This window comes from Dermacentor variabilis, chromosome 10 (genome assembly GCF_050947875.1).
Source record: "Dermacentor variabilis isolate Ectoservices chromosome 10, ASM5094787v1, whole genome shotgun sequence".
Classification (NCBI taxonomy): domain Eukaryota; kingdom Metazoa; phylum Arthropoda; class Arachnida; order Ixodida; family Ixodidae; genus Dermacentor; species Dermacentor variabilis.
In genome coordinates this window covers 44,186,604-44,213,683 of record NC_134577.1, presented here as the reverse complement: position 1 = coordinate 44,213,683, position 27,080 = coordinate 44,186,604, and the positions used below count along the sequence as shown (strand labels likewise).

Sequence of the window (27,080 nt, the reverse complement as noted above, 5' to 3'; positions counted from 1 at the left end):
CTCCCACCAATCCGCTCCACCCTCTCTGACTGCCACCTTCATCTTACACCTGACATCACTGCACTCCTTCTACCTGTCCGGGATACCCCTGCCTACTTTCTTTGTCGGTGCTCAAAACCCACTGACTTCTGGGACCCATCGAGTAGCCTGATAAACGCGAATGGATAAGACAATGACCAGAGAGAGAGAAGGAAAAGGTCATAGGTTTGCTGTCCTAAACTGTGTAAAGTAATCGACTTGTTAAAGCTAAACAGCAACACAGAAATGTGTGTTCTGGGCACTACTCACTGCCTGCCTTTGTTAGCAGAGTTGTTAGCAGAGTTGTTAGCAGAGCTTCCTAACTAACAAAAAAAAGTAAGTGTTTCACTGACTGTTAACTGACTTCGGGATATCTCCATATACCTCTTTTTATTATTGTCACAGTGCGAGCAGAGAGCCGCAGTAGCGCGGAGATGCAAAACGTGTGAAAACGGTTCGCCTCGGCTTTTTGTAATCTTTGTTCTTCACTCTTCCTGATTCTATTACATTGCTTAAGAAAGAAAACAGCACTTCGCCCCGGTCACATGAAGTCTCCTCAGTGTTCAAGCTGCTTAGCACGAATGAGTTCAGAGAATAAGAGTGCGCGACTGATGAGCTCAAGAACCTCACCGAAGTGTCCATGGGGTACTTCATCTTGATCTCGTATCCTTCCATGGCGAGGTCGTTCTTTTGCAGGATGATGCTGAAGTCGAAGGGGAGGTTGAGTCCGCGGTAATTGATGAATGGCTTGGGCACCTTGCCCTTTGCGCAGATGCTCAGGCCCAGAGCCTTGGACAGGGTCTGGGTGCAGCCATTGAACTCCTTGACAGACGGAGCCATCAGAGGCGTTTCTGTCTCGGCCTCCACGGAGTAGATCTCGGTCCTGGAAAGAATGGGTTTGATGCACCTCTTCGCGATGATGGGTTTGATGCCCCCAACACTTCCTTCCATAAATCAAACATCACTGCGTGCTATTCCCTATCGCGATATTTACCACAACTTTTTCACAGCGTTGAGCATGCTGTCCCATGTATTAATGATAGGTCAATGAATCGCGCTAACAATACGAATGCCCTGAGCACTGTGGGCCAAACGCTTCGGGCCATCATCTCAGCTGTGGCTGCACCACGCATCTTGAGCAGACTGTAGTCACTGAACACAAGACACATGCTGGCATGGATGTTGGGCAACGTGCAAGAAGGGGTGGCGCATGCATCAGCGCACCCTCAGTTACCTTACTTAATTGGAAAAGAGGTTGATTACCTTGCGCTGTATATGCAAGCATTGAATATCAAAACTCTGACTGCTCGCAGAAAGTTACATTCTTCTTCTGCTCACTAGGGCAGGTACATAAGTTCAGTGACGATTGCAGTAAATTTCATCTGTCCACCTGCAGTGTATTCACGTAGTAGCTCTCCGTCCATGTTTAAGTTAAGCTAAACCTACTAAGCTGAAAACTGTGCAAATTTGATGCAGTAGCGAGTGAAAAGGATTCATTAACGTGCTCATGACTAACACTGCGCCCACACTTGTGTCGATATCTTCGTAGATATAGTCTCATTCAAGAGTGGTGAAGGTTACGATCAGTTGCACACGCCCAGCTGGCAACTATTTTAACACAACCATCGGACATAACATGCGAGGGCGCCTCACTCACTTCATGTTAAGGATCTCCTGTTTGTCGTTGCGAATGTTGTACTTGAAGTTCATTTCTCCGGTAGGCTTGATCTCGATCTTGCCGTCAAGTGCGGTGGAAGTGTGCATGGTGGACGAGACTCGAATGCCGCGCTTGGCGATGCCGGCGTCAATTGACATCAGGCCGCTCATGTCGATTGAAGCACTGCAAGAGTCAAATGAGGAAAAAGGCGAACATTAATGTGGATATTTCACAATCCTGCCGATTCGCATAAGTATATGGAAACGTTCAAAGCATTCAGCCGTCTGAAACAAAGACGTTGAGATGAATGTGAGGAGTTGAACGCAATGACCACGTTTGGAAACACAACGTTCGAGTGGGTCGTTCTGAAAAAAATGAAGAATTCTAATGTCCAGGCGGTTCAAGGGCCGCCCCTACCCGACGTGTAATCCCCAGACCCAACCCGTAACCTTGGCCTGTGACCCAGAACTTGAAGACCCTGTGTAAGTATCGAAAGTTCTGGCTGGTGCAAAGGCTACCACAATCCGGTTCTTAACCCCAGTCTAAACCCGTAGCCTGCTCCTGCGGTCCTGGAGCCCAGCACCTGAATCCCCTCTGAAGAGCCCAAGGTGCTACATTGAACAACGTCGGCCCAGCAATGACCTCACTGTCAGCGCTATACTTGGGAAGAGAGACAAAAAAAAAAAAGCCTACAAAGCTCATTCATGTTCATTCCGGTCACAATACCAGAGGCTCAGCCGCAGTAAAACAGATGTGAAATAGATTATAAAATGAAAGGCGGGCATGCATTACGCCATTAGAGGTTCTTCACCTTGGCTTGATGAAACCCTCGATCAGCATATCTCCAGGAGCGTTGGCAAGGTTTATCTGGCCATCGGTCTTGAGGCCACCTGTGACGGTTGCCTTCAGGTCAATTCTGAAGGGGAAGCCAGTGACAGTGGGCACAGTCACTGTGGTGTCGACGAGCATGGCGCTGCGGGCGATGTCGTTCTGCTTCTTGCTCATGATCTGTGCAAAGAGCAAATAAATAAAATCACCAGGGCTAAACATAATCTCATTGGCACTGGAGCCACACACCATACACATATTGAAGATTGCTTCCCAATAAGCGGGGAAATGGAACCACCGGCGTTTTACCACAGGTTGCATTTAAAAATGCATGCACTTAGCTTGTACTGTATGTACATTGAGAGGATGAGTCAACTTTTGAAGTCTTAATGATCGAGGGTGAAAAATGACCTGAATAGCTCAAGCTACAGCCATTTCGCAAGTGTCATGCTGGGTTTCAATGTGAAGCTTCAGCATGCTAAATTTCAATGATCAAAGGTGCAACTAACTTTCCCCGGTCAGCCAATACAGAACATTAACTTATCTAAGCGCCCGTGGTATACTCCTCTTTAAATGTTTACTATGTAAAAGAAGAAAAATGCAAACAAGTAGGGTATATGATGCAATCCGCTGTTGAACTTTGCCGAGCTTCAATAAATCACATTCAACAAAGACAGTTTCGACATAGAATGCAATGTGATGCCATGAAAGAAATTATATTCTACAACTCGAAGAACACCAAGCCAAAGATTGCTGCCATTTCTCATATGGCAAGGTGGGGATGGTTGCAAGTCAGGAAAATCATTGCGTTTTTCAGATACCAGGAACGATGTAACATATCGATGGTGGGATCGGATAAAGTAAGTGAGACCAACCTGGTCAAGCCAGCTGTTCGTTTGTACACCATTGGCGAAGTTTGCGATGTCGTCCATGGTGGGAAGTTCGAGCCAGGAGAGCTCGTTGCCAAACATGCGGAAGTAGAGGGAACCGCTCGGTTGGTTTGCCTTCACGATGTTCACCTGCAACAATTCAGTAGAAGTCAAAACAAGAAAGGATCATACAATAATGCGCCTTAGCAATATTTTGTCCCATTCAGTAGATGTTTTCATGCCGTTTAGTATTGTTCCCACATGAATAATAGACTCGGGCGGCTTTGTTTGTACATTGTAGAATCGGACGATAGAGTGATGCAGCATATTGTGTTATACCAGTGTCGCCCGGTCACTTAAGATTTCGATCAGACCCGATCTGGCTTGAGTGCGAGCCGGATCGAGTACTGCTACATGGTAACTTTCAGTCGTGATCTTGCTTGATCGGAATCTAGATAATCGCCATCCGTGCATCACGATCAAGGATCTAGATCGCGATCGTAGGCTGACGACCATTTAGTGCTGAGAGCAGCAGACGATCAGCAGACGATAGCCTTACCCGCAATGACAAATGAAATAAGAATTCACTGAAAAAAAAAGAGAGATCACAATTTTTACAGCCTATTTGACAAGTGCTTTGGACCCACGTTATTGCGCTAGAGCTCACCCATACTATACTTACATCGTAGTTAGACCGTGTAGAAGCGAGCACTGTCGATCGCGATCAAGAAATTCGATACAGATCGGGCCCAAATGCAATCAAAAGTGACCACGCGACACCGGCATTTGAGTGTTCTCTGCATATTTCGACGCATTCTATCTTTTGTATTTAGGCACAACGTTTGGTTTGCTGCTGATTAACATAACTTGGAATTATCAGTCTGATCTAACTGAGGGTGTTTCTTTATGCATAATATAAACAAGTCAGGGGCATGTGCGTATTTACAATAACAGCAAGAAGGGCAAGAAAATGCACATAGAAGGATAATATTTCTTTTTGCGGGCAATAAGCCAGTCTGAAATCATACAAGTTCTCATAGCTGGTCGCTGATGCCAAATTGACATATTTTATACAATTCACTCGCAATCTTAAACCCAAAACCAAGTGATATCAAACCATAATGTAAACAGAAGTAATTTATTTTTCAACATTGATGTTTGGGGCTGTTTGAAAGAGGCACACCTTGTCGTCGAAGATGTCGACCCTGGTATTTTTAGCCGAGGCAGCGCGGCGAGATCGGCTCAGCTTGTCTCCAAGGCGGTTCCAGAAGGAATCGACTTCGTTGGTCCTTCTCAGTTGCGATTTGGGAGCAAGGAGGCTTTCCAGCATGTGGTCATATCCCTCTGCGCGACCACCAACCTGAAATATATTGACGAGGACGACCACATCAACCTCTTGACATAAGATGAAAAGAAGTAAGTGCATAGCATGCATAACAGTGAAGAACCGTCCAACCACAGACAAATTCACTGTCGTAATCACCGATACGCCACATTCAAATACTGCTGTTTATGAAACTAAATTATCTTTCCACATTTCTTCACTTGTGTGTCTACTCTAAGGAATCACCTGAGCAATACCTTCAATGGGCAGTTCACTGCAATATTCAATGAAATTTCACGTTGTACGAAACGAAATTAGCTATCGACACTTCTTCATACCCGAGTCGAAAAATATCTGAGTAAAACATCAAATGAATGTCATAATCCTGCATTCATGAAACCCTTTACCAATACCGAAGTTAAATTCCACTGCCTTGTTGAACCCGTTTATGACCTATGCTAAATTAAGCTATGCACCTCTTATAAATTCATTTATTTAGTCTTGATATATAGTCTCTAGCAGTAGACCGTTCTTTTTTATGTTCGATGCATATTGTACACTATCTTTAGCAGTTAATAGCCACAGTACCAGCCACTTTTGGTGTTTAATATTGATACATTCTACAGCCCAGTTACTCTACGCTCAGTTTGGGTGACATCTACTAATGAGTAATCACTCAACTTGAACGTAGAAAGAAGTAGACCTAGCTAGCAGTAAAAAGCGGAGAAAATGTTTTTTTTTTCACTGACAAATTTAATAAGCATACCTCGAAGATGTTGATGGAATGTGAGAAAAGGTCCACGGTCAGGTTGAGGTCGATTGATCGTGGAATGAAAGACTTGGGGCTGTAAACGATGTTGGCCTCGGCGGTGCCACCGACGTTGTACTTCTCGGACAGCTCGGACCACTCGATGTTCTGCGAGGACTTGCGCGCATCACTGTCGAACTTGCCCGGCACGTAGATGCCGGAGACCAAGGATCGCAGCGCCATCTTGGTGGGCGACTCAGTGCTCTGGAGGTTCTTCAGGTGTGACCAGATGAACGAGCCCACTGGGAGAGCAAGAAAAGAGGAAACAAACGACGTCAGGGGAAACGCTGCCAATGAAAAAACAATTCGAGAAGTGAAAACATGAGCATGCATTGTTCTGTTAATTTTATTGGTGGTTAGGGTGGGATCGCATTGTGAGGGTGTCGTAGTCTGTCACTTTGGACACAAGGAAGGAGCAAGGCGCTACCAGGATTTCTCAGCGTCAGAGCAGGGTTAAGCGCAATATATGACAGTGGACTGGAAAAATAAAAGGACTACCAATAATAATAAAAAGTTACAGGGTCCATTTAACCTCTGTGACGGGACACGTGCTCAGAGAATCGGTCGATTAAGCTTTGTTTGATTGAACTAAAGGCGATGAGTTATCAGTATGTTGCAGTGGGAGGCTTCTAATTAACTTGAGTGCCCTTGTGTGTTCTGAAACCACATGTTAGCCAACGCAAGCCCTAATAGCGTCAATTTAAAAATAAATGTAGACATTAGATGATAACAAGATGGTAATGAGTCCCACGTGAAAAAACGGTTCGCAACATACCCTGATTGATTTCCTCCTTCTCGAGCATTTTCTTGATGTCAATTACATCTTTCATTGTGGGGCAGCTCATGATGCCGAGGTAAGCAGCAATCCTGATTTCGACGTCCTCACTGGGGGTCTTCATCAGCTCCGAGAGCTTGGGATGCATCTGCAATCAAGCGACAAGAAACAATAAGAACACATATCCAAGGAAACGCACAAATGAAATGTAAATATAACATAACAAATTAACCTTCATCAGCAGAAGCAATCTATTTAGTACAACCACAAGTAATTGTTTTTATTTTTCACTGTTGTTCAATTACCTCTCTCCTGGTGAAATCTGGACTGACTTATTGCGTGAAAATATCCAACCTCACTGCTCCGTTTATCTACATTCCACCTCGTAATAAGACTTCTTTTCCTTTTGGGACAATCTTATTACCTTTGTGGGCAACCGACTATCTATTCTAGTGCTTTTATTTTACTCATTCAAGCTGAACCATATCAATTACTCATATCTGTCCTCTAATATATGCTGCTCTAATTGTGTCTTTTAATATTACCCTCACCATTTTTCTTTGCACTGCATCATGACACAAAATATATCAGAGCAAGATAAGGGATTAAGTTTCGGAAAAATTGGAACATTGCCCGTGGTAATCGCAACTGTGCAGAAAGCCTTATTATGGTGCAATCGGACTTGAAACTGTATGAAGTGAGAACAGGACGTGAAAGAGTGTCTTTTTGTCCCGCTGCTGTTCAAATAAAGTCGTTGATATTGTTTTACATCCTATTACACCCTAATAAGTGCTAACCAACTGTTCCAGTACAGATATTGAATCGCATACATAGAAACAACTTATGCAGGCACGCACGTTGATATGACGGCACGAAAGTAAAATAGAAGTAAGAAAACAGGAGTGTTGAAATATTCCCTCAAAGCAAAATTTACGAAAAAGAAAGGCGTTTGTTTAATGTGCGAGAGTGACCTTTCGTGTTTTAGAAAATTTTCCAACCTTTCTCTTCGCAAATGAGCGTCCGAATGGCAGATTTCCAAAAAGAACTCGTTCCGTAAATTCGCAAAACTTCGTGCATATACCTCTGGGGCGCAGGCCCTTCTGGTTGCTTGGATGGCTGCGATACGTATGGGCAGAGGGCTGCTCCCCGAGATGGCGCATTCAATGATGGTGTTGATGCCTTCGCCGTAGTATCCAAGGTTTCCGAATCCCTTCAGAGCCGTGATAATCTGAAGAAAGAAACAAAGGAAAAACAAAAAGTAGTTCAGCGACACTGTCGGCTACGTTTATTGCTTCGTTTTCTCACACCCTCTCATTCTGTGAAATTTTAGATATCTGCTGTGTGCAAGAAGTAATATTGTTGCAAATGTGTGGCTTTTCAACCTTTTTTTTTTTCTAAACGTAATTCCCGGGCAGTTTGCTTTAATGAAGAAAGCTATCACCGCGACGGAAGTTTTGTGTAATGCCTTTCGCCTAATGAGCGCACTTCACTGCTAGCCAGGCACATGAAAGAAAAAAAAAGAAGCGCGCTGAAATACATTTGCACTTTTATAGAGATGGCCCGAAACACAATGTTAATAAGGTGCAGACAAAGCAGTGAAATTTTATTCAAAACAGGTTTGATTTCACCTAACTTGACGAAACACGTGCAGCTAGGATATCTGTGTGCACTCAGAACAGAGCCGAGCAAGCAAATTTTCAAATTTTGATAAAGTTAGCCGCTATTACAAACTGTCTGAAGTCTTTTAATTGCCGTAAGTCACCATTGTGCGTGACGTCAGGGCACTGGTGTACCTTGTTCCTCGAAGCAGCATCGTCTGCCCGGCACTTGAAGCCGAGCTGCTTGGTGAGGGAACTTTGCAGCTCACGGATCGCCGGCACATCGTCGCAGTTGCCATGGTAACCGCGGCAGAACACGTGGGCCAGTGACGTCACGGCGAGGATGGCGCTGCGCGGTGCGCTGGACTTCTTCACGAGAGGCTGCGAAGAAAAAAAAAAAACACTTTTCTCAGCAGACAACAAAAGAACCTGCCATTGGTGTGTTACGATATACGAATAGCCGTTTACGCTCGTTCAGTCTGCATCAGCGAAGTACAAGCACTTATCAACAATATATTATTGAAATAAATCGGACGCTGAATTATGTTTGACCTAGAACGAACAAACGTGTCGTTTCAAGAGCTTTCGTGCTAGTCCTCTGAAAAAAGAAAGGTGTTACGCGTAATTTATCAGCCATGGACTCACAACAAGGATGGAGATCATTCCTTCGGTTGGGTAGCTGATGGAGCTGATTCCAGCGATCCATGCCATTGAACGGTCTGCGTGTTCAGCCTTGTTAATCAGCTCAACAGTGAGCTTCAGGGACGCCTCAGTTCCGACCAGAGGCAGTGCATCCAGAAAGAGATGCCTGCAGAAGACGAAGAAATGAGAAAAGCAACCAATTACTCGATTGAATGGTTTATTCGTTTATCTATGGATCGATCTAGATGAAACCACGAAAGGCACAGACACTTAACTCGCTCTGCGTCGTGAGTGAATAAATTTCTCTAAAAGTTGAAATACGAGTAAGGAATGTTTGGTAACTGACATTTATATGGCCAGGCTAAGAGCATGTGGCTTACGTTCTACGTCGTAATAGAAGCTTCAGGGATGGCTTCCGACGACCCAGCGCTAAAGCTTTAGCGCACATCTATCGGAAAATATAGGAAGGTTATACTGAAATACATATCTGCCGCTAAACAGAGGCACTCAAAAAGAAGGCACCCGACGACACCCTTCGTCTGTGTCCTTTTGTCAACAAAATATGCATTTTACCAAACACTAATTACACCACGAAGCAGATTCTTTTACAGCGAAGCTGTATACCTCTACTGTATAAGGAAATTTTCGTGTCGTTGGCATGGTGAGCAAAAAACTTCCCACACGGGGGCCGATACCGGAGATAGTGCAGTGCCGGGCCGCCCCGCAGCAGAGGTGAAGCAGGCGTTAAGCACTCCCGATACGTGGGCTGATCCCAAAGATAGTGCAATGCTGGCCCAACCCGTGGCGGAGGTGAAGCAGATGTTAAGCACTCCCCATACATGGGCTGATCCCGAAGATAGTGCAATGCCGGCCCGACCCGTGGCAGAGGTGCACTTCGCCATTAAGGGGCCCACATACACAGCTTCGCTGGTCATACTTCTTCACAGAGTGGAAGAGCAGAGAGTTCTTTTTCTTAACGCCGTACTGTCCGATCGTCAGACCATAACGAGCTTCTTGTTCTTCATTTCTTTCTTTTTTTGTTCCTTTTCAATTGTGTAGCCTTCTGAGAAACTCACATGGGCTTCTTTCGTACCTGTATGCTACTTTAGGGCGGATGACAGATTTCCCCTTTCATTTCTCTGATTCCTTACCAGGGCGCAGTTGTCACAGCCAAGTATCAAGCCCTCGATGCTATTGAAATCGGTACTGCAGAACTTCATTGCGAATGGGCGACAGTGGAGTAAAAAAACACATTAAGAAAGCAACAACAACAACAACAAAGCCACTAACTATCAACGAGAATGAAAAAGAACAGTCTTGTTTTCTTAACAGTTAAAACAGTTGGCACATCACAACGTAATGCAGAAGAAATAGGAGCCAAGTTTAGGAGATGACTGAAGAAGAGTCCTTTGTTTTTTTTTTTTCCTTGTAGGTCACTAGAGGAATATAGCAAGCGCATGTCTGGTAAATAACCCACTCCGATTTACTTTTCCTTATGTGCCGCTACGAATATCGCATTGAGCAATACGGTCATTTGTAAATGCCTTTAGGAACGTCAATTCAGCATCTAAATACACAGAGCGCGGAGTCGCCCCCCCCCCCCCCCCCACGGTTAGCCTTCTCTCCACGTATGCGTGTTGACCCTATCACGGAGGATGAAGTGGTCCTGGAAACGAAACAGCGCACACAAGATGGCGAATTTTACATGACGGAATCCTGACCCATGTCCCTGAACCTGCGGTAACAACAAGAAGGCGGTACGCGCACTCACTGGATCTTGTTGTCGAAGCACAGCTCCCCAGCGGACACCTTGCTGTAGATTTGCCTCAGAGCAGGTGGTGGTAGACCGCGGAGGTCAGCCACCAGGCGGGCGAAGATACCACTCGCCTCGGGCCGGATGTCCTCGTGTGTGCTGCGGCACAGGTCACGCAGCAGGGCGATGACCTCCTTCGGCTCGGTCTTCTCGGCACGGGTCACGCTGTGGTCGAACTTTATCGTGGACTTGACGTTCACCGTCTCTGTCGAGCGTGAACAGACGCAGAACACATGGTTGATGCCACAGCAAAGAAGTTCACACGAGACAGCCTTTAAATGAATGGGAGATTGGAAAGAAAAGCCCTAGTGTTCGCACTGAATCTTTCATCAAAGATTGTCCTCCCTTGAGCTGCAGCACGCACTTGAACCACGGACTAACGCTGCCAGCGCATCTCGCGCAACGAAGGCACTTTTACATTTCTTTAGAGACACTGGTCTTAATGACATATTCAGTTCAGTGTTGACGTGTTTTGTGTACGTTGTGCATCTGTGACGTGCATTGCACGTATGATTTAATTTTTCATCATGCCCGCCAGGTGATACGTCCTAGGCATGCCGTCAGGCAAGACTCCCTAGCATTCATTAAAGAGCGCTCACTTTCTCTCTCTCTCTCTATTCCAGAAAATTAAGGTAAATGGTGACGCAGAGGAAAAGCCCAGGTGTCCCCACTGCCCCAAACGTTCTTCAAACGTACCATACATTTCACTCTTAAATGGGACACTTCGTCAAACTTTGTCACCAAATGCAGCTGAGACCTACAATGAAGGCGTATGCTCATATGGAGACGTGTATGCCTGGCGCTTCATAGGGGACCCTTCCAATAAAGTCAGACAAGATATGCTATTATGTTGGCTACTTCATCCTTAAAGTGTTCACTTCAATAGTGGGAAATGCTGTACAATATATCATATGGCATTGTTAAGATATGCAAGCCTCCATACCGTATCTGTTCTCCTCAAACTTCCACTGTAACTCTGCAGTGAATACTGGGACACCTAGGCCACTCCACCACGTTGCAACAGTTAACGAAGGAAAGCTTTAGGCACCGCTTTAGGCACTCGTTATTTTAGGCATTCAAAATAACGCGTTTTTTGTATTTTTTCGCTCTACTAAGGATGCCTTATCTAGTCAATCAACGTTAATGATTGCCATTACTCACTAACCACGATTGACCTGCTTGCTTCCGTACAAGGTAAGAACGCATGCGTCATTACCGCCTTCAAAAATGAATCAGACGCGACTGCGTGTAGCTTCTAATTCTAAACCGATAAAAAAAATTCTAAACATGCTCTTCTAGTCGATATTTGTTTCTCTGAACAATGTACAATGCCACTTGTACTCCAAATCAGCGTACTGAGAGCCTATAGGGTACGTCTCCTCCTGTGTCTCCCAGTTGCTGCAGCTTCCGATTAAGCAACAACAGTTACACCAACGCAAAGTATCAGCTAGGCCACACGCCGTAGACAATTCTACATGTTCTCTCGTCGCAGAAAGGAGCCAGAGAATCGTCTCGCACCGGGCACGGGTTTAACCGACGGGAAGATCTGCTGCATGATCAGAACGCCCGTCGAGGTGAACGTGGTCTGCTCGCGGAGACCTCTGGCGGCGAGGTGGAGGAACTCCTGCTCCTTGCACTCGGCCTTGGTGATCCATCGGTTGGCGTCCACGGTTTGCTGGCAGATGAAGCTGCCGTTCGTCATCGGTATCGTCTGGAATGGCTGCGTAGACAAGGACCGGATGCGGAACGTTAATTAATTTACACAGTGTCCGTGTTACGTTTGCGCATGCCTCGAGTAACTCAGATAAAGGCGCTCCCGGCACATGCGCGGTGAAATCACAGCCACATAAGTATGACACGTTTTTTGGACAGTTGGAGCAGTATACTTAGCTGCCCTGCTGTCTTTATGTTGGGTTACAAGGAGTTCACGCGAACTTTTCATGGAATCAGCTGAAGCAGCTTCATGTTTAATAGTAGAGGCATTTAGCAAGCTATCGCATCGGCCATGGTTTACAGGTGTGCTAAAGCTAATTCAAATGCGGGCTGTGAGGTCGACATCATGCCCCGCCAAAACAGCAAAAACATTCCTTCAGGTTAAACAGTTAGCTTATTTGCTATCAAATTTCACATAAAGGTGAATACGGCTAGACAGCTTACCGCTACTTTTGTCCTCATCAGCTCAACAGCGACGTAGCCCTGCTCCGTATCCGTCGAATTTCTCAGTGCAAAGAGCGATGACGCCTACGTTTTACGAAATGCTTCATCTCATGACAGTACGGCTGTGCAGAAAAGCCAGCTTTACGGTTCGCAAGTAAAGTTTGGAATGTGATGTTGGAGGTAGTGCTAAAGTAACGGCCATTTAGCACAAGACACGGGGCAGTCCTCCAGAGTGGTATAGAGAGAAGAAATAAAGCACAAAGTGGTAAACGGTAGTAATCACATATGCATTATGGGTTTACAGACGTATAAAAGTTCAGCCAAAGTGTCGCGGTGTAGTACTACGTGAGCTTCAATCCCTCAACTGCAACTGACCGATCCATTGATCAACCGATTGATCATTTGATTGATTGATTGATTGATTGATTGAACTGTCATGAACATTCATCTTCCTTATGAGGGACACCGAGTGAAACGCTTCGGTTTGATTGTCGCCATTTAAGGAACATGCAGTGAAGTGTCAATACATTGGAATTCGTGCATTCTGCCCCATCTGAGTACGACTGCCATACCACGGCAAGGAATCGAGTCACCGACCTTGTGATCAGAAGCAGAACAACATAACTTGCGAGTCAACGCGATGTGAGGAACATAGATGCACGCGAGCTTAAGAATTAAGGAGTCCGAAGCAAACTCCGGGAGGGAGAGAAGAGGACAGAAAAGAATGCGAGAGCACGACAGAAGGCTGCGTATAACAGAAAACATCAAGGGAGTGGAAGATGCTCGCTTAGTGAGAAATTGATGATGTCAGTCTGGCCTACATCTTGGCGCTTTACTCCAAATGTGTGGTAGGATACGTCGAAGATGGCGGGGCATAGCATTATGTTAAGAGATTACTATATATACGTTTACTTGAGAGCAAAATGTGGCATCGCTGCAATGCGACTAACTAAAACATATCTGCAAAGCACCGTATCTGTACTTGAGTACTGTCCATGCTGCAGCGTCTAATCACATAACCTGTTATTTTCTTGCTTGTAAGGAACTCACTTATGGCGAAATGCCATCACCAAAACATCCCATAATCAAGCATAAATATACAGTAGAGGCGTCACGTCGTGTACAGCTAAGCCGCGGTCCATTGCTGACTGATGTCGTTTTCGATCCCAAAGCTATACACCTATCTAAATAGACATATTTGAGCACGGTGCACCATTCTTGACCATTTTCAAATTTCTTAACACACACGAGTGATTTTTTTTCTTTACCGCCGAAGTGGTTTTGTCTCAAGGTCTCCCGCAAACTTCTGTTGAGCGGAAATAATGTTATCGCCCAACATGGTGGCCGCCAGCCTGCCCACTTCACGCCACCTGTACTTTTGACCCATTCGGCCCCTCCCTACACGGGGAGCGAGTGGTGCTGTAGACTTTCGCTACCCTTATAGATCCCACCTCGGCAACGAACACAGCCACTGAGCCAACTCGGTGAAGTCAAAAGACAGCCCACTGCGAAAAAAGGATAAGCGCCGCTGCACGAAAACCGGTTCCTCGCATTTCGCAAGTGAAGCTCGATCGCTCCTCAACAAACGGCCGATCTTCACGCGTTTCCTCGCCGAAGCACGCATCGATAAGCGTGGCGTGCACAAGTGCCGGAACAGCAGAGTGCCACGAGGTCCTCGCATTGCGACCCGCGCACCGTCCGGCCGAGGCAAACGCGACCGTTTTTGTTATCGGATTCGCGGCGCTCGTGACAAGGTCGTTCAATGTCTGGACAGGGCACGCGGAGCATTCTCGACGGGAAGGAAGAAAAACACTCCACAAGGCGGTGCGCGAGCGACCGAACGCGTGGACTGCGCTCTCTTGAACTTCGTTCGCGTTGTCTCCCCGGACGTTTCCCCGACTCGGCTGGACTCCTCGCAAGACTGTCGCGCGCGCCGGTCGTCAACGCCATCCGCCGGGGGGAAACGCACGCAGCGATCGTCTGCGCGCTTCCGAGCAATCGGCTTCGAAACGGCACGTGTTCGAAGTACGCGCGTGCGGCGACTTGTGGCCCGGCCGCAGCCCCGATCCCGCTTTGATGAGCACGAAACTAATGAGACGCACACACCTCTTCGTTCTCCGTTGTTTCGATTTATCCGCTTGTATTGCGTCATCGTTCACCCCGCCGAACTTAACGAGAAGTTTAACCACAGATCCTTGGAAAATGGCCTACGCGAACATCAGCGCGAGCCGCTACGAAGGCACTGCTGCGTTATTTAAAAGACGCAGGACTTTGTGACGAATTGTGACTGTACACTGTGTGACGTGGATGGGACGGTGACACTCTGCAACACTAGTAATGCCTTCGTAGACTGCCTGACAGTGCTCACAGAAACAGCTCTGTATTGTGTGTGTGTGCGTGGTCATTTTCCTTTTTCTTGTTATTTTTCTCTCTCTTACCTACCGCATCGCTTTACCCCTCCCCCGGTACAGAGTAGCCACCCGGAGATAATCTCTGGTTAACCTCCCTATCTTTCCTTTGCTTCTCTCTCTCTCTCTCTCTCTCTAACCACAGATAGGCTTCAAGTGCCAACTAGCTTCTCACGCGGCGATGCAACAATGCTCTTACCGCCGATGGCTTATTCTTACCGTATTGGAATGACCGATAATACACCAACGTGCGGCACCTGTGGATCTGAAGAAGCCATCGAACAGTTGCGCGCTTACCCTCAACAGGACGTCCAGCGCATAATGTTTCAAAAGACCCCACTAAACCGCCTGAGCTCAAGTACACTGTCTCAAAAAATAAATTCGTAGACCACACGCGTCGTAGGCGTAGAAAGCAAATCGTGCGTTTCGGCAGTTCTTTTTTTTCTTTTTTAAGCGCGCCGTCCTTATTGACCATTTCCAGACATGGTATTCGTCTCATTTCGCGCGCGCAGTGATAACTCTATTCTTGCTATCTCTCAGCTTCCCTACTCCTATTACAGGTTAGCAAATCGGACGTTCGCCCGGTCTACCGCCGTACTTGCCCTCTCCATGCTCTCTCTCTCTCTTAGCTAGCGAGGTCGCTAATATATCGCTAGTGAGAGTCTCCGAACTCTTAATTCGTCGCCAACTAACCGCTTTACGCTGTCACAAAAGCTACGAGCATCATAAGGCCGACTACGTAAAGGAAGTAAGCGACCCTATTAAAAAGAAAATTGGGGCAACATATTAAAATAACGCTTCACCATCTAGAGCCGAAATAACGCTGGCAAAATAGAAACCTATCATGCGAAAGCTATTGAATTCCGCCGGCATTCGCTCGTATACCGACAAAGTTTCAAGGTTTATTTGTCAATACAGAGGAGGTGGCAACCGTTGGTCCCCAAGTGGGATGCATCTTCATGGTCGCCCACATACACTACACAAGAAGCATGCCGTAACCACTCACAGGGATCAAAAAAGCAAGTGAAATCACCGGTGCTCTCCACATTCAAAGAAAAAAAAATTCGGCAGAGACACTCAAGGCTGCATGCGCGTGGGAATGCGAAAGCACTATACCGTTTGCAGACCTCAGAAACGTCATGAACGCTCTCATTTTATACGCTCGCGATGTGGCGCCACCTCCTCCCCATTGGCTGCGCCGTCACGTGCCCAATGACGATCTAGGCCACAGAGTCAGCCAGACGGCCGCGACTTGAAGTGTGCAATGACACGCGCACTAGCACACCTTTAACCACACACACAGACACACACACACACACACACACACACACACACACACACACACACACACACACATATATATATATATATATATATATATTCCCATGGAATCCCTTGTACACGTATGGCCCGCTATGTAGAATGCTTGCGCATTAATAACAGGCACGCGTAATGATCCTGCAATGGAATTTCTCGGAAGCGCTACCTCTACGCAGGACTAGCCCAATAATGACTACTATATCTGGGTCATTCAACCATGACCCACTGCCTTGTTCGCCATCGTTGGCGTACAGACAGACGTGCTGGTAGGGTGACATATTATTGCAGCGACAATTACGGGGACACTCGAGGAGCGCTCGCACCGTCGCCGTCGCCGGCACTTCGGAAAGACGACGTCACAGCTATCACACGCTCCCGAGTTACCCCGAGTCATCTAAGAAACGAGAGCAGTTCGACCATTTAGCATAGGTAGCTCTAACAACCACAACCGGGGTGCTCTTATCTCAGTTAATATAGAGTTTTACTTTAGGGGACGCAAGCGGCTTCCGTACGCAAGAATTAGGGGCGACGGTACTGCGCATGCGCAGACCCCCGACGTCAGGGTCTGCGCATGCGCAGTGCCGTCGCCCCTAGTTCTTGCGTGCGCAGGCCGCTTGCGTCCCCTAAACTAAAGCTCTCAAATATCCCATTAGGACGGCGAACGAGTTGAACAGACGGAAGGTGTGAAATGCGCGTTGAACTCACCGACGCCTTGGCCTCGTAAGGCGTGTAGATGATGGGCAAGGAGCTGCCGAAGCGGCCGAAGCACGTGGCAAGGTTCTTGGACTTGGTCACGGTTCCACCGGTGCGACCAACGTTGCCGGGCGTGTAGCGGGTCTCGCACGTTCCGAAAACGTCCGTCTGCGCGCGCACGCGCGGGGGAATAAAAAAGGCGACGTTATTAACTGGGCCCAAAGACGACGCCGACGTTTTAACTGGCATACAGCAACCACAAACGCGTTGCACGACTCGGAGCTTTTCTCGACTCTTTGAAAGCACTCTTCAATGCCCCCCAAAAATATATAAAAAATAACTAGAAAAATATTCTTTTTCTCCCGACATGTAGTTTGCGACATCACCCGAATAAGGAGCAGCGCTTGCTCGCCCTACGGTGGCTACGACAACAGCAACGACTAGGGCACGACAGCTCACGGTATGTGCACCTATAGGATACAATTTCGGGCGGGGGGAAAAAAATGCAAGCTTCTTCTGCGGCGACATTTTCTGCCAAGCAAACATGAACATTGGCGGTAGGCAGATCGGTGGCGCCAGCGATGGATGTCGCGAAGATACACGGTGTGACGCGACGGCGTACGACATGATGTGCGATGCTTCCGGAAGATGGCTGCATGACTGTTGGAACTCTTGGGGAACCTGATGGGAACTGTGAGAAACCTACTGGTTGCGACTATCCGTACGGCTAGCCGTACACGTCGGATCGGACGCCGTATCGTAGTCTCTTGTTTTAGCTTTACTCCGTATCTTGTAGTTCGGCCACTTTAGTCGAGGGAAGAAAAAAAAAACGTCAGCAAGAAATATGGGGGAGGGGAATGGGGGCTGTAACACCTAATATATGTAAAAAATTTTAAACACGAAAAAGAAATATATAAACTTGCGATAAGCCGAGCACAATCTTCTCCTGAGTGAAAATGATTCAAAGGTTTTATAAAAGTTTGCTGCATTTGGGGGGTTGGTAGGTAACATCCCCCAAAAAGCGTTTTTGTTTTGTTCAAATTTTTCAACCAAGAAATACTCCTCGGCTCCTACTTCTATCCATAAACGTTCTTAGAGCAAAATACAGAGAGATCGATATTAAAGCTTACAATTTCTACGCTTCTCGATATTTGAAACTAAGATTTAGCATAGATAATTAGGAATGCAATTACTAACTACGTGCGAATTTTACCCATTCTTCATTCAGAGCAAATCGATAAAATCACAAAAATCTCTGACATCCCGTATCTGTCTCCATGCCCCTTTAAAATCTTTATGCTGTCCTTTTTTATTCGTAAGGTGTATTAATAGCCTAAGAACAGCATAGCAATGCGTGGAAGTCTAGATCAACAAAATATATATGATGCTTTAACGAATTAATGAAACTGAATGAATAAGTAATTGACTTGTTTGCGACAATTCAGGGGTGTGCTATGTACGAACGCCCGACAGAGCGCTTGCGAAGCAGCTTATGTGCCGATTGCAGGAAAACCATCAAATTTGCACGCCATTGTGGGGCAGAACCGAAAGCCAGATCCACGAGGCAAAAGAACTGACCAACAATTACGATACTCCCTAATGCGCAATTCGAACGTAGCTCCACGCGTATTTTCATTTCGCGATATATTGGATGGCGCCGACAATCTGGCTTATGGGGCACGTTGCAAACGGAACGAAGAGCGGCGCAACTGCCACGCTAACCGAGAGATCGCGAGAGGCAGCGCGTGGGTGACGCGTGGGCGCGATTCACAGCCGTCGCCGCAGACAGACCTCCGCTCACGAAGCGCTTTGTTTCCGTACATTGTGCCGGTGGCGCCATTGGTGAAGACGCGACGCAGGCTACTCTGGCGCCATCTCGTAGTCATCGTCGCCGCAGAGCCCGTCTTGCGCGGCGCACTACCCTTTTCTTAGAACGACAGAAAGCTGAGCTAGTTGGTAAGGATTCATTATGCAAAATAGAAGTGAGGCGTGCAGACAGGACACAAGAGTAGAGACGTGGACAACACGAACGTTGTCCACTTCTCTACTCTTGTGTCCTGTCTGCGCGCCTCACTTCTATTTTGCATAATGTACCCTTTTCTTCTCACGCTTTCGCCATGCCCTCCTCCTCCGCCCTCCGCCTCGCGCTCTCTTCGCTATCGCCGTCTTTCATCCCGCGCTGCGCTCCGCGTTCGCTCTTTCCTCCTTCGCTGTGCTCGTTCGCTCAATTACGAATAGAGACTTTTAGCTCAGCGGGTTTACGTTTCGCTCCGCTCGCGGTCTCCACCGTTGCGCCAGCGGAGCGGCTCCCGAAAAAAGAATTTTAGCCCGGCGGATCGCTCACCCGCTCGAGCGGAGAGAGCGGGGCGCTCTGCTTCCCCACCTAGTGGTCCAAATAGGAGTTACTGAGAAATGAATTTGAATTACGCTTGCTTTTATAATGCAAGAAATGTTGACTAAAGATATATTACATGTTCTCAGTACATTATTTGTTAATAATATAATGAGTACTAATGTACGGGTCAGCGCCGCAGTCGCCGTCGTCGATGCAGAACTGCCGGCGTTCATGTTCGCGGCTGCCATCTTGCATTTCCCATACACGCCGGCGCGCGCTTACGCACGCTCGCGCGCTGCGTATACCCTCCGCTGGGGAGTGCTTTCCAGCGGGCGTAAACGCTGCTCCGTAAAACCGCTGGCCGCCTCAGCGTTGTGCGCATGCGCAGTCGTGTCTCCGCTCGCCCGCTCCGCTCCGCTGGCCGTAAACCCGCTGGGCTAAAACTCTCTAATGACGCGGACGCTGGCGCTAGCAGGGACGGGTGCCCGACGCCCTAAAACTTGTTGCGTCGGTAGAAAACGGGCTGCAGGTGGCGAGCCTAGTGTGTTGGCACGTAGTACGCGCACTTCAGCCACTTGCAAGAAGGGCGTACCTCGGAGATAATGCTGTTGGCGTCCAGCGCGGAGCGTGGTATCTGCATCATGGAGATGATGGCCCGCTTGACGTTCAGCGCCCACGGCAGTTCTTCCGGATGGTGGCGAATCTCGCCAACGATGCCATCTTCGATGTACATGGTCAGCGGATGCCGCTCCAGGGCCTCCTTGAAAGCGTACCGGTTGGCCACGCTGACCCCTTGCAGGTCCACGTCGGCCATCTGCACGCAAGGAGGGACGGAGAAAAATCCACGTAAACTGTAAATTTACGGTGTCGGCTTTGAGCGCTTTAAACGCTCAACCGAGTTTCATTGACAGAGTGGTAGTACCTGTGTTTGCTGCGGAACGTTAGTTAGCGACATTTTTTTCTCTTTCAGATACAATAGAAAGTAAAATTAAAATAAAAGAGAGAAGTTAATTGTAGTGATTTGATATAGATCATGTCTTCCAGAAAGCTGAAGAAAAGTATAACATGATCTAAATCAAGTCACTACAATTAACCTTTCTCTTTTATTTGCGGCAGACATCGTTAGGGAAAGTTCGGTAACTGCCTAATGAGGCTACCAGTGCGTTTTAAGTGTGTAAATTCCTTCCGAATCATTTTCACGCATTGCTGCAGAGGCGCACGTGAGTGGTTTTCTGCTATTCGCAGAGCGCGATGCATTCTTCGCTAGTCACACTATATTTGTATTTGTGGTACCACTATTTGTGATCGACCCCCCCCCCCCCCCCCCCACTCGTAGATCCTTTATATTAATCTTTGAGTTTGCCTCGGTAACCCTCTTGCTTTTTTCTTAGGGGGCGACAGCTCTGCTCTGGACGTTCTGCATGGGAAAAATATGCCTGTCCGCCCAGAAATATTCTAATAAATGCAACACGTGTCAGTGCCTTCCGTCACCATTCGAGAAAGCCACCTCTTTCGAATGATGCATTACGTCGTGCATTATGTCGCATTACGTTGTGCCTCGCCTGTCCCATCGGCATAAATTCAAACGCGAACAAGGAGAAAAAAAATGTCGGAACATCTGTTACGCTTTACTATATGAAGCCGCGACGTACAATCGCTCCATAGAAAGTTTCTGACCATAGCGAACTACCTGAAGTACGTTTAGGCCACGAGTAAAAATACAGTCGAACCTGGAAAAGCAACAATACTCTTTAGTATTTTCTATTTGTTCGCGCTTGAATGTGTGGTGACAGTTTATGACTACCCAAGGAGAAGGGCATCAAAGGTGACGTCGTATGTACCTTGAACGAAAAGATGCATGGTGAGATCACTCCGACTTCGACGTTGGCCTTCACTTGAACGTGATGCTGCGCGTCTTGGTTTTCGATGCGGTTTTCACCCACGTACGTGTACAGTATCGTCTGCTGCGATGTCATAGGCGACGGTGCTGCGGGGACAAACGCAAATGGAACCCGGTTACGACAGATGGTTTGGCAATCAACACTTCCCTTTCAGGGTTCGTTCACGCGCGGTACACCACTTGCGAAACGCGCCCCCGAAATGTGGCCGTTTCCGCTGGCCAATCAGTCTCGTGAATCATGCTGACGTACGCGGCGGCTATGGCAAAAAATAAAAAGAGAAAAAAAAAACGAGTTTTATCCCTGGCCCACCGCCTTTTGTTTAATTCTAAAAAAATAATTATAACAATGACGCGGCAGTTCGTAGATCTTAAAATGTAAGAGCGATTGGCGCGTTGATTTTCGAGACATGAAGACTGCGACGCGTTTTGCAAGTGGTGTGTTCTATGAGCGTTGCTTGCATCAAGTGTTTGTAACCAGTGAACTTGGGCTTTAAGTTTGCCATTGTTTCACACAAGAAAAGTATTACGCTGCTCTGTTTAATAACCTTCAATCACGGGTTTTCACGATACCTGATTGTGAAAACTGGTACGTTGGTTTGCGGCGTTGGGGCTATACAATCTTCTCGTTCATTAAAGCTTTTCAGTTGCGGCAAGCGATGAAGGAGTCCTGTAAGGGTTTCTAAACAGCTTCTGCCTTAAAACTGAGCGTTAAGACAATTCCGACCTCATAGGAACATATGAACATAGGAACATATGTTGTACGCGGCCCAGAACCAATTCAATCGAGCGGTGACGAGAACTACAGCCGGATATTTAAATGTGGTTCTCATACTGGCTTAAGGGCTACAGTTCGTCTAGTATGTCTAATTCCGTTATCGGTCGGACTTTATGAATCGCGCCAGCAAAGCGAACATCACTTCAAACACTTCTCGGCCAAATCTAAACCTCCGGTTAGAAAAGGAAATGTGTGCATCTCCCGGCCGAACACGTAACAATTAATGTAACGCAGATTGTACAGTAAAATCAGTAAAGGAATACTCACATCTGCAATCTCTAGAGATGCCATCCTGAGGCAATGGCCCTGCGAGAAACCAAGCGAGAAGATCAGGATAAGTTCATGGTTTCAAGCGCGGAGGAAGAAAAGCACTATAGGCTGTATAGCATCGGCACAACACGATTGAAGCCAAACGATTCGGCGCGACACGTGATCATCGCATGGTATTCGTGTATCCCGCTCTGCAGCCATAGCCCCGGAAGTTCATGCAGCCGAACAAATGTGCGCTTCGATTAAAAACGACCGGGGACCAAACATTCTCTACCAGGACACTGAATCTCGCCGACTTTCCCAGGGGAAAAGCGAAGGGAACGGCTTCGCAGAGAGTTGGCTGGCCAAGGCTAGCTGCATTGACATAATGCTCCCTCCTATTTTATTTCTTTAAATTAATTTATGGGGCTTTACGCGCGAAAACCACTATCTGATTACGACGCACGCCGTGATGAGGGACTCCGGAAATTTGGACCACCTGGGGTTCTTTAACGTGCACCTAAATCTAAGTACACGGGTGTTTTCGCATTTCGCCCCCCTCTAGATGAGGCCACCGTGGCCGGGATTCGATCCCGCAACCTCGTGCTTAGAAGCCCACCACCATAGCCACTAAGCAACCACGGCGGGTTATTTTATTTATTTGCTCCATGGTCTCGAGACGCCAAGAAATCGGTTTGCGGTCGGTGATAATATTGCCGGCGACAGGGTAACAAGCAAAGCTATTCCGACTACCTGAAAAGTGTAAAAAAGAAAAAAAGGAAAACAAAAGACAGCCTGAATTTTGTGTCAGGCTACGGAGACGAGATAAACGACAGGGCTTTAAAGCGAGCAGCTGTTCGGAGAATCTTGAATGACGCAATACAATATGTCTGTCGTTACATCTGATCTACGCGCGCCTGCGTGCAAGCTAAACTGTGCGCGTGTTTGTAGACGTTCGGTTCGCTCTCACCTCGAGCGCCCCGTCACCATGCACGTCTGAGAAAACACGAAACTTGAGATGACGCAAAGCACAGCCTGCTGGTTTCCCAGAGATACGCGGTTTCTCGGAGAAGCACCGCACGTTTTTTAACTCTCAGAAAGCAGAAGAGAGAGAGAGCGCGATGCAGGAATATGGAGGCAGGTCAACAGATGAGCGACTAGGGAGGAAAAGAAAGAAGAGAAAAAAACAAACATGAAGCGGCGCACAAGATTAACGAAAACGAACGAGAGAGAGAGAGAGAGTGAGAGAGATGATGGGGGGGGGGGGCGAAGCTGGGTGAAAGGTGACAAGAATGTCAAGTGGACGTAAAAGTAGGCATGCCATAGGATGCGGGCATTTGAGACGCGTCACCGCCGACACGAGAGGCGAGCACGCTACGCGAACCGTCACCAGATAGCGATTATCTGCACAGGCAGCAGCTGTCATATGCGCGTGCTGCAATGAGTCCACTGACGCTGCCGGAGAGGTGAAGAAAGATGCCGAGAAAGGAAAAAAAAAAAAGAGAGAGCGATTCGAGGAAAAGGTCTAGACAGAGCGAGAGATAGACACAGGCAGAAGGAAGCCACGAGAAACTGCGAAAACTTGAGATAAAGAAAAGGAAGACCGCGGAGTAGGGAAGAGTGGTTCCCTCTTCAGATTGAACGCGCGCTTGCGCGCGCACTCGAAATTATTCACGGTGGCTGCACGTGATTCTGCCGGCTCCTTTTTGCTTTTCTCGGATATCTCTTCGAGAGGCACACGATTCGTGAGCTGAATTTGCTAGTATATAAAAAACGAATAAGAGTGCATGTGTGCCGACGAGAGGAAAGCGCTTGTCATGCGATGAGATTTTGAGAGGCCGCTGACACCATCCGGTCGGTGTGCTAAAAGATCCAAGCGTGATTTTCCTATTGTCTCACACGAGAAGAACAGCAAGCGTCTGCTATTGGACGGTCCCACTGCCTAAGAAGCAAAGACCGAGGCGACTAAGGCAAGCGCTACCGGGACCTATCGAAAGCCAAGCTCTTCGCCGAATTCGCCTGCCCCTGGATGCACTAAGAAGCTGGATTACGTCACCGAACGGAATCGCCAAGTAGCCTGACATTATTAGCCTGACCTGACCCGTGACCTGACCCGCAGTCTTTCTATGCCTCAATCACTCGATAGCGTCAACAATACCGCAAATAAATTATCTATTCATTCAGTTATACAGGCCGAAGCTTGAGCATTCAAAACAGGGACGATGGTCGCCTTCCATCTGTAACTACACCATAGTGCAATTCATTGAAGCCTCACCCCTCCTTCCAGTGCGATGTACCAGGCTGGAGCTCTTCACGAGCAATGAATAAATAGGCGATCGAATTCTTTCTCTGCTAAAGCAACGTTGTGGGCCGAGTGTCTTGGGAGTCCCGAAATTCAAGTCGCCAACAGTTACCCCAAACGAACCTAGTAAAATAGTGCTCAAACCCTTGACGGTCATTGGCTCTCGCCGCGTAACGGTGACACAGTTTCCTTTCTAAAGTTTGCTTTCTCAAGTCGGCTTTGAAATCACTGACTGCCGATGCAACGCAGGCATATTGTGTGCTATTTATATCTGACGAGGTTGCGCCACTTTTGATAGTCCATCCCTGACAATACCGCATCATGTGAAGATGTGCCAGGCTGCCGTCCAATCCTTCCAGCGCTTTTGCGAGTTTAAATGAAGTGGCTTCTGGACGACTTGGAAAGAACAAGGTCTCCATGAGCACACGTATAATGGTCAGTCTTCCTGAAAGCACATCGTATATAGTGCACTAAGAGGTGTCGCGCACTCTGCTGACATTTCTGCGAGAGACTGAATTGTCCTTCCCACGGTGACGCATCTTCCTGACGCTGCAAGACACACTAAGGCGGAGCAATTGGAAGTGTCTGATACATGGCGGATGTGACCTGTTTCCAGCTCTGCAATTGATTTCGGAGCAAACAGTTTGCAAAATCATCGGCTCGAGATCTGTCTTTTTGTTGCCCCGAGGTAGCGGCCGCTAGGCGTTGGATTTGGAAACCACCTCTTGCCCGCGGCATTTGTCAGGTTATCGCTGCCCGTTAGCAACAACACCAGCACCACTATACGACAGTCGTATCCATCGTAATGTTTTCGCAACGGCTACAGCCGTCTCCACACTGCATGCGAACAGGATCCACTCGTTCAAAACGTGCATGGCGCTGCCGCAACGAACTCTGAAGTGACGTAACGGCGATGACAGGTTCTGCACGATCGCACCTTAGGAAACTGCCGCGAACAATACCAAGCGACGACCTTGCACCGTGTGCGCGTTGCTATGGCGACCTAGGCAGACATAAATGCAGCATCACTAGACGGTTACCGCGTAAGCATGTTCTTTTTCACAATTCATTTCAATTTTTTTTTCTAGTGCAAGCTCTTTAATGCGGATACCTTTTCTCTCCAATTTTCTTATCACTCTATGATCACTCTATGGTAGCTTAGGTTAAGCTATTCTAACTTATTTACTCATTCTTCTTGCGTTACTGGTCCATTAATTCTGCATTTTTAAGTACTTAGTTAAAACCTATTGGTTTTGTTTTCTCCTACAGAACGAATTATGACATATGCCCAACAGTCGGTACGCACCGTAGTTGAGAATGATAATCCCACTTTCCGTTTCTCGTTTTCGATATTTTGTCACAAGGTAAACCTGCTTTTCCAAGACTGAACCGCCGGTTACTCATTCCTCGTGTCTTTAAAACACACAGCTTGTTAACGCTTGCGGCATTTTTCTTTCTGTTGGCCCTGTACACCGTGATGAGTATCACCTCTGGACATCAGCAGTAACACCTCGCTTAGATTGTTTTCGAATGTTCCTCGAATTTCCGACGAGTCATCTTGGTTTTATATTATCAACATCTCTAATCCGTTGTCGTCCGGTGCATGTCACTTGGACGTCAGCCAAGGGTCCGTTATAGCAGCTCTCCATAAATTCATCATCGCGTCCGAAAGGTCGCGCTGCTAAGAGCATCGATCGTGGTGTACTTTTTTTCTTTGACTATAGTAACCCATGGTGGAATACCACTCTCATTCTGTCACCCCATGTTTTGTCTCCGATTGTTGTTTTCTTTCGTATTCTTTTCCTGTTGTGGGCTGTTTTTTACCTCCTTCATGGTCAATCAAACTCGTGGGTATAAGTCACGCTTTAAAATCAAATCAACAACACTGCGCGGTTAGTGTCATGGGGCGTCGGAGAACGGAACACGTCGGTCATCAGGCGGCTCTGTCCAAGCCAGTATTGCGGAAGCAAGTCAAAGCACTTGCGCGGCACTGATAGTGCGCGTTGCCACGTAACCCTACACTGGTCGGTGAAACAGAGTCCCAGATCAAGCAAAATTTGAAAAAAAAGTTGTACACGGTTAGTTTTTGACATGCAGAGTACATTTGCACAAAAATACTTGGCGGCTGCGTTCCGTCGAATGTTGTCTTAGTAGGAGATCAATTATTATTATAATTAATTAGTAAGTGGCTCGCTGAACTGTGCACAACTGAAAGGAGCGGCACTAAAAGCGGTACTACGCGTTATGCGTCAAGTTTTTGCGCTAAGGTTCGCGCTTTGAGGCATCAAACTCCGCGTGGCATAATTGACACATTACAGGGATAAACGCAACGAAGGCGTGTTGTTGAGCTGTGTTGTAAGGACATCGCGCAGCACATTCTCTAGCTTAATATTTTACGTAGGCAGTATTCCAAGTACTGTGTTACAAACGTTTACCTAAACAGCATTCTAAGAAACATATTACGACAGATTCCTTTGTGGAGCAAGAAATGTGGTACAATCAAGCCCCTGGATAACCTGCACTTCCGCAGGAGGTGCGCGCATTCCCTTATCAGATTCGTCACCTCTCGGCATTGTGCAAGCAAGTAGCACAATACTGATTGCGCAATA

At 47.2% G+C, this 27,080-nt stretch overlaps 1 protein-coding gene across 1 annotated transcript in view; it reads right to left on the bottom strand.

Annotated features, from left to right (window-relative positions):
- LOC142560437 (apolipophorins-like) overlaps window positions 1-27,080 on the bottom strand; it is a 75,655-nt gene that overhangs the window by 36,726 nt on the left and 11,849 nt on the right. Inside the window, exons 2-17 of the mRNA XM_075672554.1 lie at window positions 22,188-22,226; window positions 21,087-21,232; window positions 19,838-20,059; window positions 16,923-17,078; window positions 11,851-12,052; window positions 10,291-10,537; window positions 8,523-8,685; window positions 8,073-8,258; window positions 7,361-7,507; window positions 6,280-6,427; window positions 5,463-5,746; window positions 4,556-4,732; window positions 3,379-3,522; window positions 2,487-2,683; window positions 1,676-1,858; window positions 649-901 (exon numbers count right to left, since the gene is read on the bottom strand). Of these exons, the coding sequence (XP_075528669.1) occupies window positions 649-901; window positions 1,676-1,858; window positions 2,487-2,683; window positions 3,379-3,522; window positions 4,556-4,732; window positions 5,463-5,746; window positions 6,280-6,427; window positions 7,361-7,507; window positions 8,073-8,258; window positions 8,523-8,685; window positions 10,291-10,537; window positions 11,851-12,052; window positions 16,923-17,078; window positions 19,838-20,059; window positions 21,087-21,232; window positions 22,188-22,226 (2,894 nt within the window). The remainder of the gene's footprint in view (window positions 1-648; window positions 902-1,675; window positions 1,859-2,486; window positions 2,684-3,378; window positions 3,523-4,555; window positions 4,733-5,462; window positions 5,747-6,279; window positions 6,428-7,360; window positions 7,508-8,072; window positions 8,259-8,522; window positions 8,686-10,290; window positions 10,538-11,850; window positions 12,053-16,922; window positions 17,079-19,837; window positions 20,060-21,086; window positions 21,233-22,187; window positions 22,227-27,080) is intronic.